This window comes from Gavialis gangeticus, unplaced genomic scaffold (genome assembly GCF_001723915.1).
Source record: "Gavialis gangeticus isolate Ggan-Ray unplaced genomic scaffold, GavGan_comp1, whole genome shotgun sequence".
NCBI classification, from domain to species: Eukaryota; Metazoa; Chordata; order Crocodylia; family Gavialidae; genus Gavialis; species Gavialis gangeticus.
In genome coordinates, this window is record NW_017729024.1 from 81,778,828 (window position 1) to 81,791,980 (window position 13,153).

Sequence of the window (13,153 nt, forward strand, 5' to 3'; positions counted from 1 at the left end):
TTGTAGTTCCCCGGGTCCTCTTTCCTCCCCTTTTTGAAGTTATGTAACAACACTGTACCAACACTATAACAACAGCAATGTCAAGTTATTGTAATGGAACATGACTGCACTTTATGGTATGGAAAGGGAATGTGCCTATTGCTGACTTTCATTTTTGGTCTCCACCTTCTTTACAAATGAGACAAATTCACTTTTGGAAAACATTTGTACAAAAAAAAATTTCTAGAATTTGTGCTCCCCAAATAGTCAGCATAATGTGCATTCATACATTCAATGCTTTCAGTCAGATGTATTTCCCTTCAGGCAGGCTGGCCCTCACCTAAAATTACAAGTTGATGGAGCTGGGCAAAAAAGCAGGAGAAAGGCGGGGACAAAAAATGGATTGAATTTCAGTAGTATGCAGAATAACAGTAGATGTGGTGGGTACAAAGGTCTTCTATGACACCCAAGCAGTGCTGTATCTTAATTGTGACAGTCATTTCATTTACTTTTACTAGATGGTGTATAATTCATATAATACTGAACTAAACAATTCCTTATTATCAGTTAGCCAAAATGTATTAATTCAACCCCTTCCCAACATGAATCTGTATCAGTAATGTGTGTTGGGTTTTGTTTTGGTTTCAGAGGGCATGTCTACATATGCAATAAACTCTGGTGCTTATTGCAACAGAGCTTATTGCTCCTGGGAGTGCCATTTGAATGTGTGCCCAGGACTGCAGCACATTGAGTCAGGTTGGAGCGGGCCCAGCCAGCGGGGGACCCAGAGGGGGCAGTCTCCTAGCCCAGGGCTGCTTCGACTTGGCTCAGTGTGCTGCAGAGGGGCTGGCTGAGGCATGCTGACCAGGTAGGCAGCCTCCAGACTGAAGTACTCTCATGCTGCAGCCAGCTGGGTCAGTGTCTACACATGCACTGCTGTGGAGTTAAAAATTCCACCGCCCGCAAGAATTTTTTACTCCACAGCAGAGTGGAGCAGAGTACCCTGCTGCAGAGTTTATTAGTTGACTCCAGCCTAATAGCCCTGTACCTGTAGATGCTGAGATGTTTACTGTGGGGCTAATTAGTCTACTTCGCAGTAAACATCTTGTGTAGATGTACGTAGTGAGTACCATAGGACAGGCCAAAATATACAAAAATTAAATATATCTGAGTCACTCAGTGTTGATGAGTTTGTATTAGAAAACATCTGCTTTCTCTGGAAAGCAAAAATTAAAAAGTTTTTAGCTTTTGACTAAAACCAAAACCTTTCTGACTGAAAACTAAGATTTTTTTTTCCTTTTTAAATGAAAGTTTCCTTTTGAAAAAAAGTAAAAATTGCCTATGGATTTTTTTCCCTGGCCTGCTCACTGTATTTCAATAAGGCTGGGTATGGGTTTGTTTTTTTTTAATTACCTACTGGCAAGCAACAAAATAATTGAAGATAACATGTTTCTGAATTTCTATGTCTAGAATAGCTGTCCTTCAACACCCAATAACTGCATGAAGTCATCTTACTATTGAAATTTAATGTGCTATATAAGCTTACCTTGTAATAATTCTCATCAGCATTAAGAGCTTTGGAAAGTCCGAAGTCACTGATTTTGGCATAATGTTGGGTAACTAGCAATACATTCCTTGCAGCCAAATCCCTGTGTACAAAATTGTTCTCCTCCAAGTATTTCATCCCCATGGAGACCTGATGAACCAGTTCTGTTATATTCTTGTCCGTGACATGTCTGAAATCATATTGGAGTTTGTAATAGGTCAGTAGTTCATTTTCATGACTTTTAATGGAGCCACAGAACACATTCATGGTATAACCTTCCTAATACCATATGGATGCTCTTGTTCATTTATATTTTATTAAACATAATTAGGACAGGTAAAAGGAGTGCTTCAGTCAATTGAATGGCATATAGATATATTACTCAAATGTAAACGTTTTATCAGAAATATTTGATAGAAGAGTCTTACAAAGAGTCATCTTCCACATTACAGATTAATTTTAATAAAAGAGCCTGTTTTAGTCAGTACTAAATATTTTTTTAAAATAAGATGACAGACACATGCACTTCTTTAGATAAAATCTCATTAAATGTATAAAAGCCAACCTACCTGTTTTTTTGCAAAAATTTATTCAATGGCCCAAGTTCTGCCATCTCCATTACTAACATCCAGGACTCAGCTTCACATATGCCTATCATTCGGACAATGTATGGATTGTCTAGTTGCTGCATTACATTTGCTTCTTTCAGTAACTCATCCTTTATGGCTGGATCACTATTCTCATTCTTAAGAATTTTTACAGCTACTAGCTTAGCACCCCTACAAAACAAAATCCAAATCTGAATTAGTTAGCAGACAATTCTAACATGCCCATACCCACAGAGATCTGCAATGTTACATGCACCCAGCAGTGACACTTCCAGGTTTATTGCACAGCCTAGAAATGGTGAGTTAACAGAAAACTTGAAATATGAGTAAGAAAAATGTCTCTCTCTCACAGTGGGCTGAAGAAAAATGAATGGAAGACAGAACTGAAGAAATCACAGAAACAGAAAACAAACCTGAAAGCAAACATATTGGGTAAATCCTCATTATCACCAGGATGTGTTTCAATTGAGTATGCAGCCTGTAGTGTATAAAGGAATTGTAAAAAGTGTTGGCAAAGAAAGGAGTCCTTTGGAGCAGAAACTGCAGAAAACAGCCATACGGTTGCCTTCCAAGGATCCTTCCACACGGCCTGGTATAGGGCGGTGTTGGGAGGAGGCAACAGCAGGCGGTGCTGTTGAGTCTCCAGAAATGAGAGCATATACAATTGAATGAGAGAATAACAGATGAGCTTGTCTGAGAAAAGGCATAAACTTTAATTAGGGAGGTGGATTAGCCAATATGGAAAAAGGAGTCCATTCAGCATGGGTCCCAAAACATTCATCACCACATAACGTGAACTGCAGGAAGAAAAACCAGCCTGTATATGACAGACTTACTTAGGATCAAGAAAGACTTTTAACGCAGTATATCTTACATATACTGTCCATATGTTTCAGTGAGCAATTGACAGTATTTCAATCCACACTTTTATGAAAACTGAGAAGTTCCCTTTTTGTCAATACATACAGAATCTCTTCTGTATGTTACATGGTAAGAAGGGCCTCATGGTGCCCTGACCTCTTGAACATGGAAAGACTCATGAAACACATTCATTTTAGTTACTTCAGCTGAAATTCACCCATTTGCAGGGAGTCTGCAATGACCCCTTCCACCACTGAAGTTTCACAGGGAAGCTGGAGATTGGGATGGGGTCAGTAAATGAAGTGGGTCTGGAGAAAGGAAATAACTACAGGAAACCATGAGCTACAGCCCCTGGAAAGTAAGGGTATTGCCACCACTGTCACTTTTCCACTATACAGGATAAAATAATGGCTGGAAAGGGACTGTTGCCAATGGTTAATGGGTATGTATGAACTCCTGAAGAAAATCTTTCAGACCAGTTCAGGCAGACGCTTGGCTGAGATGGCTTAGTCAGGGAAGATCCTGTCTTGAGTAGGGGGCTAATAACCTTATGAGATCCTTTCCAGCTCTACTTTCCAATGATCCTATGAACTGAGATTCTGATTTGATTTTCAGGAAAAGAGAATTGTGAATTTAAGTCTTCATAAAACATTTATCACACTTGCATAACTATCATTTCCCCAAAACATGCATACTGAAAAATGTTCAATATTGGATGGCAAGCCAGTGGCAATAAAAACTTACTTTTTCATTTTATAGAACCCTTTCCTTACTGTACCAAAGTTGCCAGAACCAATTTCTCCTTCCTCCAGAGTCAGCAAGTTTCTTTCCAGGGAGACATTTTTCGGCTTTATCTCCTCTGGATCTGCATATGGACTTTCATAGACTTCTGTGTCCATAGGCAAGGCTTCTCTCTGATCACCTGCATTTCAGCCATTGAAAAAGTTACTGGATTACTGGAAGTCAGTTTGTCTTCACATGTACTATGTTCACAGTGTCAGCAATCAGGATTGTTACCCACCCCTTTGATTTTGCTGTATATAAGTATTCATACACAGCCCTGCAACAGACACTTACACAGATGCACAGCAGTCCTCAAATTGGGGGAAAGAAATGGCAATACATTTAATCTTTCAGTCAAATTATTTTCCTTTCTATCATACTATAGCTTATCCCAAGTGAGTGCACTGCAAAGATATAAAGCCAAGCTTACTCTTGTGCTCTGATTTCCCCTGGCCTAACGGATATTTAATTACTACATGTAAAGTGGAGCCCCAGGATAGAATGAACCACAGAATGCAGCCCTCCACCCCACCCAGTCCCGCAACTCAGCTGACTGGTTCCAATGCTGGGAAAATGCTTCCTGCTGCAAGCACAGGTTTAAGGGGCCATTCTCCTAGACTGGTGCATGGGGCAGGAAGCAGATGAACAGTTAAACTCTAGGGATGGTTTAAACTGTGGGAGAATGCCCTCCCCTCCTATCCTCCCTCTTGGTTCCACCAATTAGGTGATTGGGACATTCCTCATGGCCTGGCCTCTCCTCTGGCAACAGAGGTGGACTGACCCCAAAGCAAGTGCCCTGCACTTCACCTCTTTCACAGACCTGGGGTGACCTGGGTCTGTCAGCAGTAGAGGCATTAGTGCCATTGCCTGAATGGTTTGGGGACTCCCTCAGAGCATTCCAGCAGTGACAGAGGGCTCTCCACAGGGCTTGCTGATAAGGGAGCTGTCAGGAAGCCAGTGCTCTCTCTCCCTTTTGGCGAGGACTGTGGGATACTGGGGATATCCCAGCATCAAGAGAAACATACAGTGGTTCAAGCCAAGGTGAAAGAAGTACCTTTGTTTTATTGTAAAAGAGACAGTTCTCTTCCCCGAAACCCCCCTTGAACAGCTATATGCTAGGTTTTTTGTGCTGGTAGAAAAAGCACAATTATAACACCTGTCCATAGCCAAGTTTTACACTGTTAATATCCAGATGTGGTGATTATTCTTGGCAGAGATTTTGGTCATGGCATGAGATATTTCTGCCTACCTTTTTCAGCTCCGAAGTGTCCTTTTGTCATCTGTCCTACGTAAGGGTTAAAAGATGCTGAATCATCACTTGAGTGAGCAATGGATGAGTGCAACTGCAGCACACAAATGGAAATTTTCAGTTTAGTCAATAAATGAGTTCTTTAAATGCATTTTTTTTTCAGATGATTATGGTATAATGAATGCATGAAAGATGTAGGTGAGAGTGAGAGAGCAAGAAAGAGATCAAACAAAGCTTATCTCAATCTTCAGGTTATTGCTTGAGGAAATATGCAGGCCAAATGAAACAGGCTACAAGCATAAAAAGTGACAGCAAATTTTTAAAGCCATTGTTCTGAGAGAATTAATTTTAATGGGTCATGCCACTGCAAAAGTTATCTTTCGAATGCTAAATTTCCATGATTATTTTTAAATCCTATTTCAGTGTAGCACTATAAGACCTCAGGATTTTTCTTTAATCTACTTTCCCCCTAGTTAACTATTTCTGTACAAATTTAGGCCACAGAAGAAGTTTTCTCATTAAAAAAAAAATGATTTGTGATGCACATGTTGTAGAATAGCTCTAATTTTATTGTTCTGAGGAAAAAAGGATAGGAATCAGCTAACAGACTAAAAGGTCTTTTGGCAAATACTCTGGGCTACTGTGCACTTTGTGCTGGTATGCTGGCTAGCAGCTGATCCCAATTCCTCGGCAGATTTGGAATCCACATACAGTATTTGGCTCCTACTCCAGTTTGTGAGGTAGAAGGAAGACCAAAGCAGTGAGAGGCTAGGAGACATAACTAGCAAGTTTTGTGCTGTGGGGAGTGGGGAGGGGAGAAAAGCAGTAATGTGAAGATCTCTTTGAACGGTAGGTACATCCCCACCAACAGAACTCGCATCCTTGTAAGTGGGATATTTAGGAATAAACACTTAGTGGGCATGTCTACATGTGACCCTGACTGCTCATCTGGTGCTGTGAAGTCCCAGTGGTGCATGGGTCATTTCCAACCCTATGTTGTTATTGCAACGAGCTAAGGCAATGTAGCTCATTGCTATGGTGACAGCAGCGGCATCATGGTTAGTGCCCGCTGATGCTATGGTGATGTAGTGTCTCGTGTAGATGCACCCTGTGAGACAGGGTTGAGATTACCATACGTCATCTTTCATTTACCATGGGGTAAGAGTGTGCATATGGGCAGTTCCTGGGGAATAGCTGACAAGCTGTAAATCTCCACCCTCATTTACATCACAGTAATAAGGATCCATTTAGCATTTCTATTGAGAAAGGATTATGGATGACTAGCTGGCTGCTCTGTTTTCTCTCCTTTAAACTGTCATAAATATATTCTTATTTTAAAAAGGGATCATTTAAAATGCTAGGGAGTGAATTTATGCATCCAACCTCAGTGAGTTAATTCTCTTTGGGGAAGACAAAGGACAGGTGGAGCGTGGTGTTGAGACAAGTGACCAGATAGAGCTGCAACTGCTGCCAGTCAGCGCCAGCTACACTGAATTTTGTGGAACCAAGTTGATTGACAGCAGCTGCAATTCTAGCTGATAAAAAGGATACAGAAAGAAATAAGAAAGTGATGACTGCTCAGAAAAGGAGGCACAAAGATACTGTCTCTTTGCAGTGACATATCTCACAGGAAAGGCAGGTGTTAAGGGTTCTGAGATGCCTAAGAGATATTGGGTTTCTAATTTCAAAGGGAAAAAACCCAGATCCAGTCTGCAAGGCAACCAACTGGCCTGAATTTTCAGCAATGTCCCTGAGGACTCCCTGAAATGGGAACATAGTGCCAAATTTGAAAAACTGGTGCCAGATTAGCACCAGTCAGTGTTGTGCTGATCTGCTGAGAAGACCCATCATGACACTGCTACTGCTGCATGAATGCATCTATATGGCTTCTCATATGGCATTTAGCCACACAGTACTTTCTCAGCCAGAAGTAGTAGAGTTTCAGGAATGTGGCACTCTGCCTGGGCTAATTTGCTCCCCCTCTCAGAGCTCATTAATCCCCCTGCTATGAGGCATTAACATGGGTATACTAATTAGCACTGCTTGTAGGCCGTTCTGTTTTGTCCAGATGCAACAATACATTCACATGGCTATACTGCTTCTGACTGAGGAAGTACCTAACATGGGCCACCTCTCTCAGCAGAAAGTAGCAAAGTCATGCTCAGGTGGCGATGCGCATAGGCAGGTTATCTCTGTCTTTTAGCACAGCTAATAAAACATTTACAAAAAGAAATGTGACCATGATTAAATTGTCTTAGAACAACTGCACTTCTCAGGTGAGGCTGTTAAGTGTTCTCAATTTGCTATTGAGTTATTTTGTAGGAGCTAAAAGTTCCCAGCGTCACACCAGAAACACTCAGGACTCCATACATCTGTGTCATGCATAAAAATCCCTGAACCTGACATCCTGAAATGTCCCTTGTCACTTACTTTGACAGCCTGTGCAGAGAAACCTTTCTGTAGTCATGATTATGTAAAGCCATACTGGCATAACTGTAGCTTCCAGATAAACAAGCACGATATCCTCATTTTAGGTTGTTTCATGAGTGGCTGAATGATCTCTAGAGCTTTCACAGTTACTGTGAAATAACAACGATGTATTGCCACTGCTAAATTCAGGCTATTTGAATTTGATGACTTCAGCAGACCTTTCTGCTTTTAGATGAGCAAAAATGTTACACACCAATTTTTTTCTCAACTTAACAGAAGCTCAGGAAAAATGGGATTCAAGCACTTTTTTGGAAAGGGCTTAAGAAAAATGACAAGCTGAGAATTTCTAATAGACCAGAACTTGCTGCTTGAAATTATGGACCAGATACAGGCTTGATAATGATAGAAATCCTGGAGCCAAAACTACAGAGGTATAGTTATGAAAGACCATTCAGGAATTCCACTATGCTACATTATGTAGGTCATTCACTCTACCAGATTACTGTCATTGGTAACAATCAGTCATTATATTTAGGGTAACAAAAGAACAGACTGAGCTGGCACTTGGTGAACCCAACAATTTCTGAAGAACATAAATGGCAAACTCTTTGCTGCGACTAAAGACAACAAAAGACAGAAGAGCTAGCCAGAAGCCCCTAATTCTGGGTCTCCATTCTGTGCTGGACCTGACATATTTTAGGGCTGTCAAAGTATGCTTGGTTCTTATGAATTGCTAGAGACTAACAACTAAACAGGAAATGGCTGGTATCCAGTGCTGCCTGGGTGATGCCACTGACAGGTTTGCATGCTGGAGAAGAGGAGAAGCAAATGCTTAAGTGGGGAGATACGGTGATTTTCCATCTTCCTTGTACTTCAAGAATAGGGCAAAAGGACTGGAAAGGAACAGTATTGCTTTTCCAGTCACTTCAATTTTTAAATAATAAATGACAAAGTTGAGAGGAAACTTTAGGAACATGAACTGGTATATGGTGGTTTTACTGAACCTTGAGTAGACTGACTGCACTCTATTTCATTCAACTGAGTGAGGTGCTATCAATGAGCAGAGGTGGTTCGCTATGTTAGCCTGAAGTCAGGCAGAAGGTAGGGTTGATTTGCACCATAAGTGCCTCAGACTAACACAGCTAACTACCTCTCTTTTCTGAATCTACCATGTTAAGATAGTGACTAACAGCTTTGAGCAGATGTGAATTGTCACCTGTCACAGAGCACTTAGGTGCCCTCCTCCTTTTAGAAAGGGGAAACTGCTAGGAAAGAGCCCTAGCAGTGAGTGGGGAGCCCCAGCTGCCGGTTGCCAGGGCAACCAAAGTTAGCTAGTGACCCACACCTGCCAGTGGTCAGCTGACTGGAAGGGGCAGGGCCTGGTTCACATTTAAACCCCCAGGGCCGGGGCCAAGCTGGCAGTTCCCTGCTAGCAGCTAACAGAGGCGAGAAGCCTGATTGCGCGAGCAGCTCCTGATTGCAGTTATGGGGTGGAGACTTCCCTGGTACGGACTGAATGATGTTTAGCTGGACGGCTTAGATTTTATGTTACAGCCCAGGGGCTTGTGTTTTGTGTTTGTCGTTTAGACCCGGAGGTTTGGGTGAGGCTATCAGGGGTTGGAGGAGGCCTCATAGGGGAGCCATGGCCATGTGGAGGCCCCAGCCCTGGAGTGGGGGGGGGCAGCACTGACATATGCCCAGTGAGGCACCCAGTGAACCAGGGCCATGGAGAGCCCAGGGAGGACGAGGGGGCCAGGGTAGAGTAAAGCCCAGACTAAATGATGTGAGTACCATCTGTGAGGCTTGGGGCTGTGGTGTAGGGGAGGAAAGGAGCCGCACACAGCGCCCCCTTGCATCAGGGCAGCCTCCCACTTAATTAACATCTTCTAATTAGGCAATTAACAACAAGGCATAGCAGGTGAGAAGGCAGGCGGTTGTCCCATAACAGGTGGGCGGGGTCACCAGTGGACAGATGCTGAAGGAACACACCTGTCACATTACCATTCCTCTAGGAAGGAATTCATGCTAAAATACATGATGACTAGTTGTATGTCAATACTACTAAACGAATCTAGATTAGCATGTGGAATGTTAATAGAGTTCCAACACTTCCCCTTCTCTTTAATCTGACCTCTAAAGTCAGGTTAAGCAGTTTAGTGTTCAGTACCAACTCTTCCTTAGGCTTGTTGTCTGAGTTATAATCTGCAGCTATAATTTGATAAACGATTTAAAAAAATCTTTCTTTTCAGTCTATGTAGCTAATCTGGAAATGCAGTGCTTTCACAAAGCACATTTCTGGTTTAATCACCAAGCACAAAAATGAAGTAGCACATGAGGCAACATATATATGTAAAGTATATAACAAGTGCAATACATGTACAGCTTTTCTGTAAATAATAACACCTTTCTTAGACTTTTACTCATTGCTTACTGAGGGACCTAGCTTTTGATTTTTTTGTTTTTCTTTTTTTAAGTTGATGCTCTTTAGTACAGATCAGAACGTTACCCCCTGCAGCAAGAAAAGCTTTCTGGAGGTATATTAAGAAAGTGAATATTGTTGTATGCACTGTGTGCTGGGTAATAACACAAGCAGACTAAATATAATTTCCGTCCTCCACTTTAGGGAAAGTAGTTTCAATTCTCTAGTTCCTGCTCAATCGGAGCTAGATTATTACCTGAATAAAACCTGAGTAAGGACTGAGTAGGGACTGGGCAAGTATTTCTGTTACAGTGGGCACATCTACACGAGATGTTTACTGTGGAGTTGCCTAATTAGCTCAACAGTAAATGTCTACACTTGCCCCCAATTGCACAGTCATTCAGTTCCTGCACAGTCCTGGCAGTGCATGGGTCGTTTTTGACCCTACTGTGCAAGTAGCTCATTGCTATTGCACAGTAGTGTCGGCATCACAATTCATGCCCGCCAATGCTATGTCGCCATAGCAACAAGCTAGTCCAAGAAAGGTGTTATTATTTACAGAAAAGCTGTACATGTGATGTAGTATCTTGTGTAAATCCATCCAGTGTCCATACATACAGCCCTATTAGGCTGCAGAAAACTAATAAATTCTTCAGCAAGGTAGTACTTATAAATACAAGTACCTTGACAGTAGTGTCAAGTCCTGCATTCAGAATTAGGTATCATTTTACTGGGTGTTTAAAATAATAAATTAAAATTAAAGTACTTACCTCTAACTTCTTATTGATTAGAAAAGAGCTAAGTTTTTTCTTCTTTTGCATTTTTAACGTACTGTATCACTCAGGCACTCAGACTGTCACTCAGGCAACTAATGCAGTAAATGTGATTTCTTTAAATTTGTAAAAATTTTCCAATTTGTAAAAAATGCAAATGTCCAATTTTTTCAATCACTATTATTCATAACTATAATCTAGTGTGCTATGATATAGGCTTTCCTATGTAGAAACCACTGAGCTTTGTCTAAGACATGACATCCCCCACTAGATGGCACTAGTTGATTTAATTTTTCTTTTTTACCATTTAAATTGGACTTCCTTTCTCTAATGGAATATACGAACAGCTAATTTTGAGCCACTGAATAAAGTACCAAAACATTTAGATTTGATATTAAAATAAAATATAGATGACCAATCTTTAAACTTTGAAAATATGGTACACTTGCCAAGAAAGTGCAGCAAGAACCTTTGCTTTCTCTTTACTGTTTAGAATTGTTAGTTGCAATTGAGGGAAAATATTAATTATCCTAATTAACCATGTCTAACTGGAATTTTCAAGTTTGCTTTAACCCTGGGCAAAAGTTGACTGTTTTGATCTTAATTTTTTAATATGGTATGTAATTTTGCACTGTGATGAAACTTGTGTTGCGGCTGAGATAAATATGTGCAAAGAGTTATCCAACTGGGTTTCAGAAACTGTCTCTAGTTGCCTAACAGTACTAAGTTTTCCTCACAAATACGCCCCCCCACTGTGTATACTCTGCAAAAATATTTTCATTGTAGAAATTGGCTGCAGAATAGTATGGGCTTTTAAGTAGTTGATCAGAGAATAGCAGTGACTAAACTATTTTTTTCCATCTATGTCTAACCCACAGAACCTATATTACCAACAGCAGCATATTAAAGAACCATTCACTCCACTCCTCAAACAAACTAAAAAGAGCTCCAAACAAAAAACATAACCTTCCAATATGCGACACTAAAGACATTTTTTTCAGCTGGGTTTTACAATGGGTAAACATGCATTGTGTTTATTCAAACAACCATGCGTGCATGTAAACAGAGCATGCAAACTGATCTGGAAAGTCCTTGCATTGTGCACAGTATACAGCAAAGACTCCTGGTATGTTAGCATGATAGTAAACCAAGGTTATGGAAGAAAGTACTATTATTTATATGTATTTTCAAATAAGATAAACATGAAGTACAGTTTGCTATATGAAGTAGGAGACATGTTTTGTGCCTGCTTTGCTATGCTGAAGACCATGGGATGAAAAATAATGAGGGGCAAAAAGGGGTGGAAAAAGGACATAAGTATTATTCTTAACATGCAAATGAATCTCCTAGTTAAATGCTTGATCCTTTGCAACTACAAATATGATAGTGGCAGTAACTTATTGACCACGCAGCCACATTTCTTGTTAATGAATGATTGAGTCCCCCTGCACTTCCTGCTTTATCCTCTTCTTCTGTCCATCTATTCTTACAGAACTCTGCACCTGCCAAGGCAGGACTAACCCAGTATATAACTATGCAATTTGTACACACAAGTATTGTGGAAACATATTTTGTGGCCATTTGCAAATTTCTCTGTAAATGGATTCACTATTAATCTGCTCAATCAAGCCAGTTTCCTGAGCCAACAAGATTTTATAATAGAGCTTTCATTTTGCAGTGCATAAATGATTATTCTTAAAGTAGCCCTCTTAGTTTGTATCTCTAGAATGCTTATTACAGTACTAACATTTCTGGGCCTTGGGGATACATTATTTAACAATAGAAAGAAAGACAAACCATTACCCTTGATTAGAATCAGCCATTCCATAAATCAAAGTGATAATTTGTGCATCTGATTTGCGATAAGGTGAAACAAGAAATAGAAGCAAAAAGACTATTAGATCTATGCAGTTAGATTGTTAGTATTCAAACTCACACTTAGTATCAGCAAACCAAGAAGAAAAATAAATGAAGTTAGTTGAGTGTGGGTAAGTCCTTTTACTCAGTCAAAAGCCTACAGACTATGTTATGCACCTTTTTCCTTCCAGCCTTTGGAAAGGTGTACGATTTGAGTCTTGAGATAATTCCACCTCCTGACCAACTCTAGAAACCATAATGTCAAAGAGGAAGAGTAAATGTGTCAGGAAAATATCTGAAGGTACTTCATAAACAGGTGTACTTTTATAAGAACAATCTTGTAAAGAACTTCTGGTCTTTCTCAAACCTGTACCTCTAAGTATACTTCTTAATTATTATGAAAAGTGCATAGAAGTAGCATATGTAGTCTTCCGTAAATCTTCCATAAACTGTACTAACTCCATCTGCAGCCCACATTTCATTTTTAGAAATCATTTTATATCCCCACATAAGTATACACATTGCAAGTTCACTAGCATTACTAAATGAAGTGTTGCTCTTTATTCCCCGCTTATTCACCACTCATTTTAGCAAGGGTCCATGGGTCTAGAACATTTTTTCCTTTGTACTGTATAGAATTTTCTATAT

The 13,153-nt window shown here is 40.4% G+C and overlaps 1 protein-coding gene across 4 annotated transcripts in view; it reads right to left on the reverse strand.

The window, feature by feature from the left end:
- The window catches only part of SYK (spleen associated tyrosine kinase), a 94,852-nt gene that overhangs the window by 11,901 nt on the left and 69,798 nt on the right, over positions 1 to 13,153 (reverse strand). For 3 of the 4 annotated variants that reach the window (XM_019517297.1, XM_019517298.1, XM_019517299.1), the window contains exons 7-11: positions 12,683 to 12,751; positions 5,027 to 5,120; positions 3,739 to 3,916; positions 2,095 to 2,304; positions 1,526 to 1,715 (exon numbers count right to left, since the gene is read on the reverse strand). In XM_019517297.1, the coding sequence (XP_019372842.1) occupies positions 1,526 to 1,715; positions 2,095 to 2,304; positions 3,739 to 3,916; positions 5,027 to 5,120; positions 12,683 to 12,751 (741 nt within the window). The remainder of the gene's footprint in view (positions 1 to 1,525; positions 1,716 to 2,094; positions 2,305 to 3,738; positions 3,917 to 5,026; positions 5,121 to 12,682; positions 12,752 to 13,153) is intronic. The other variant, XM_019517300.1, reaches the window with a different exon arrangement.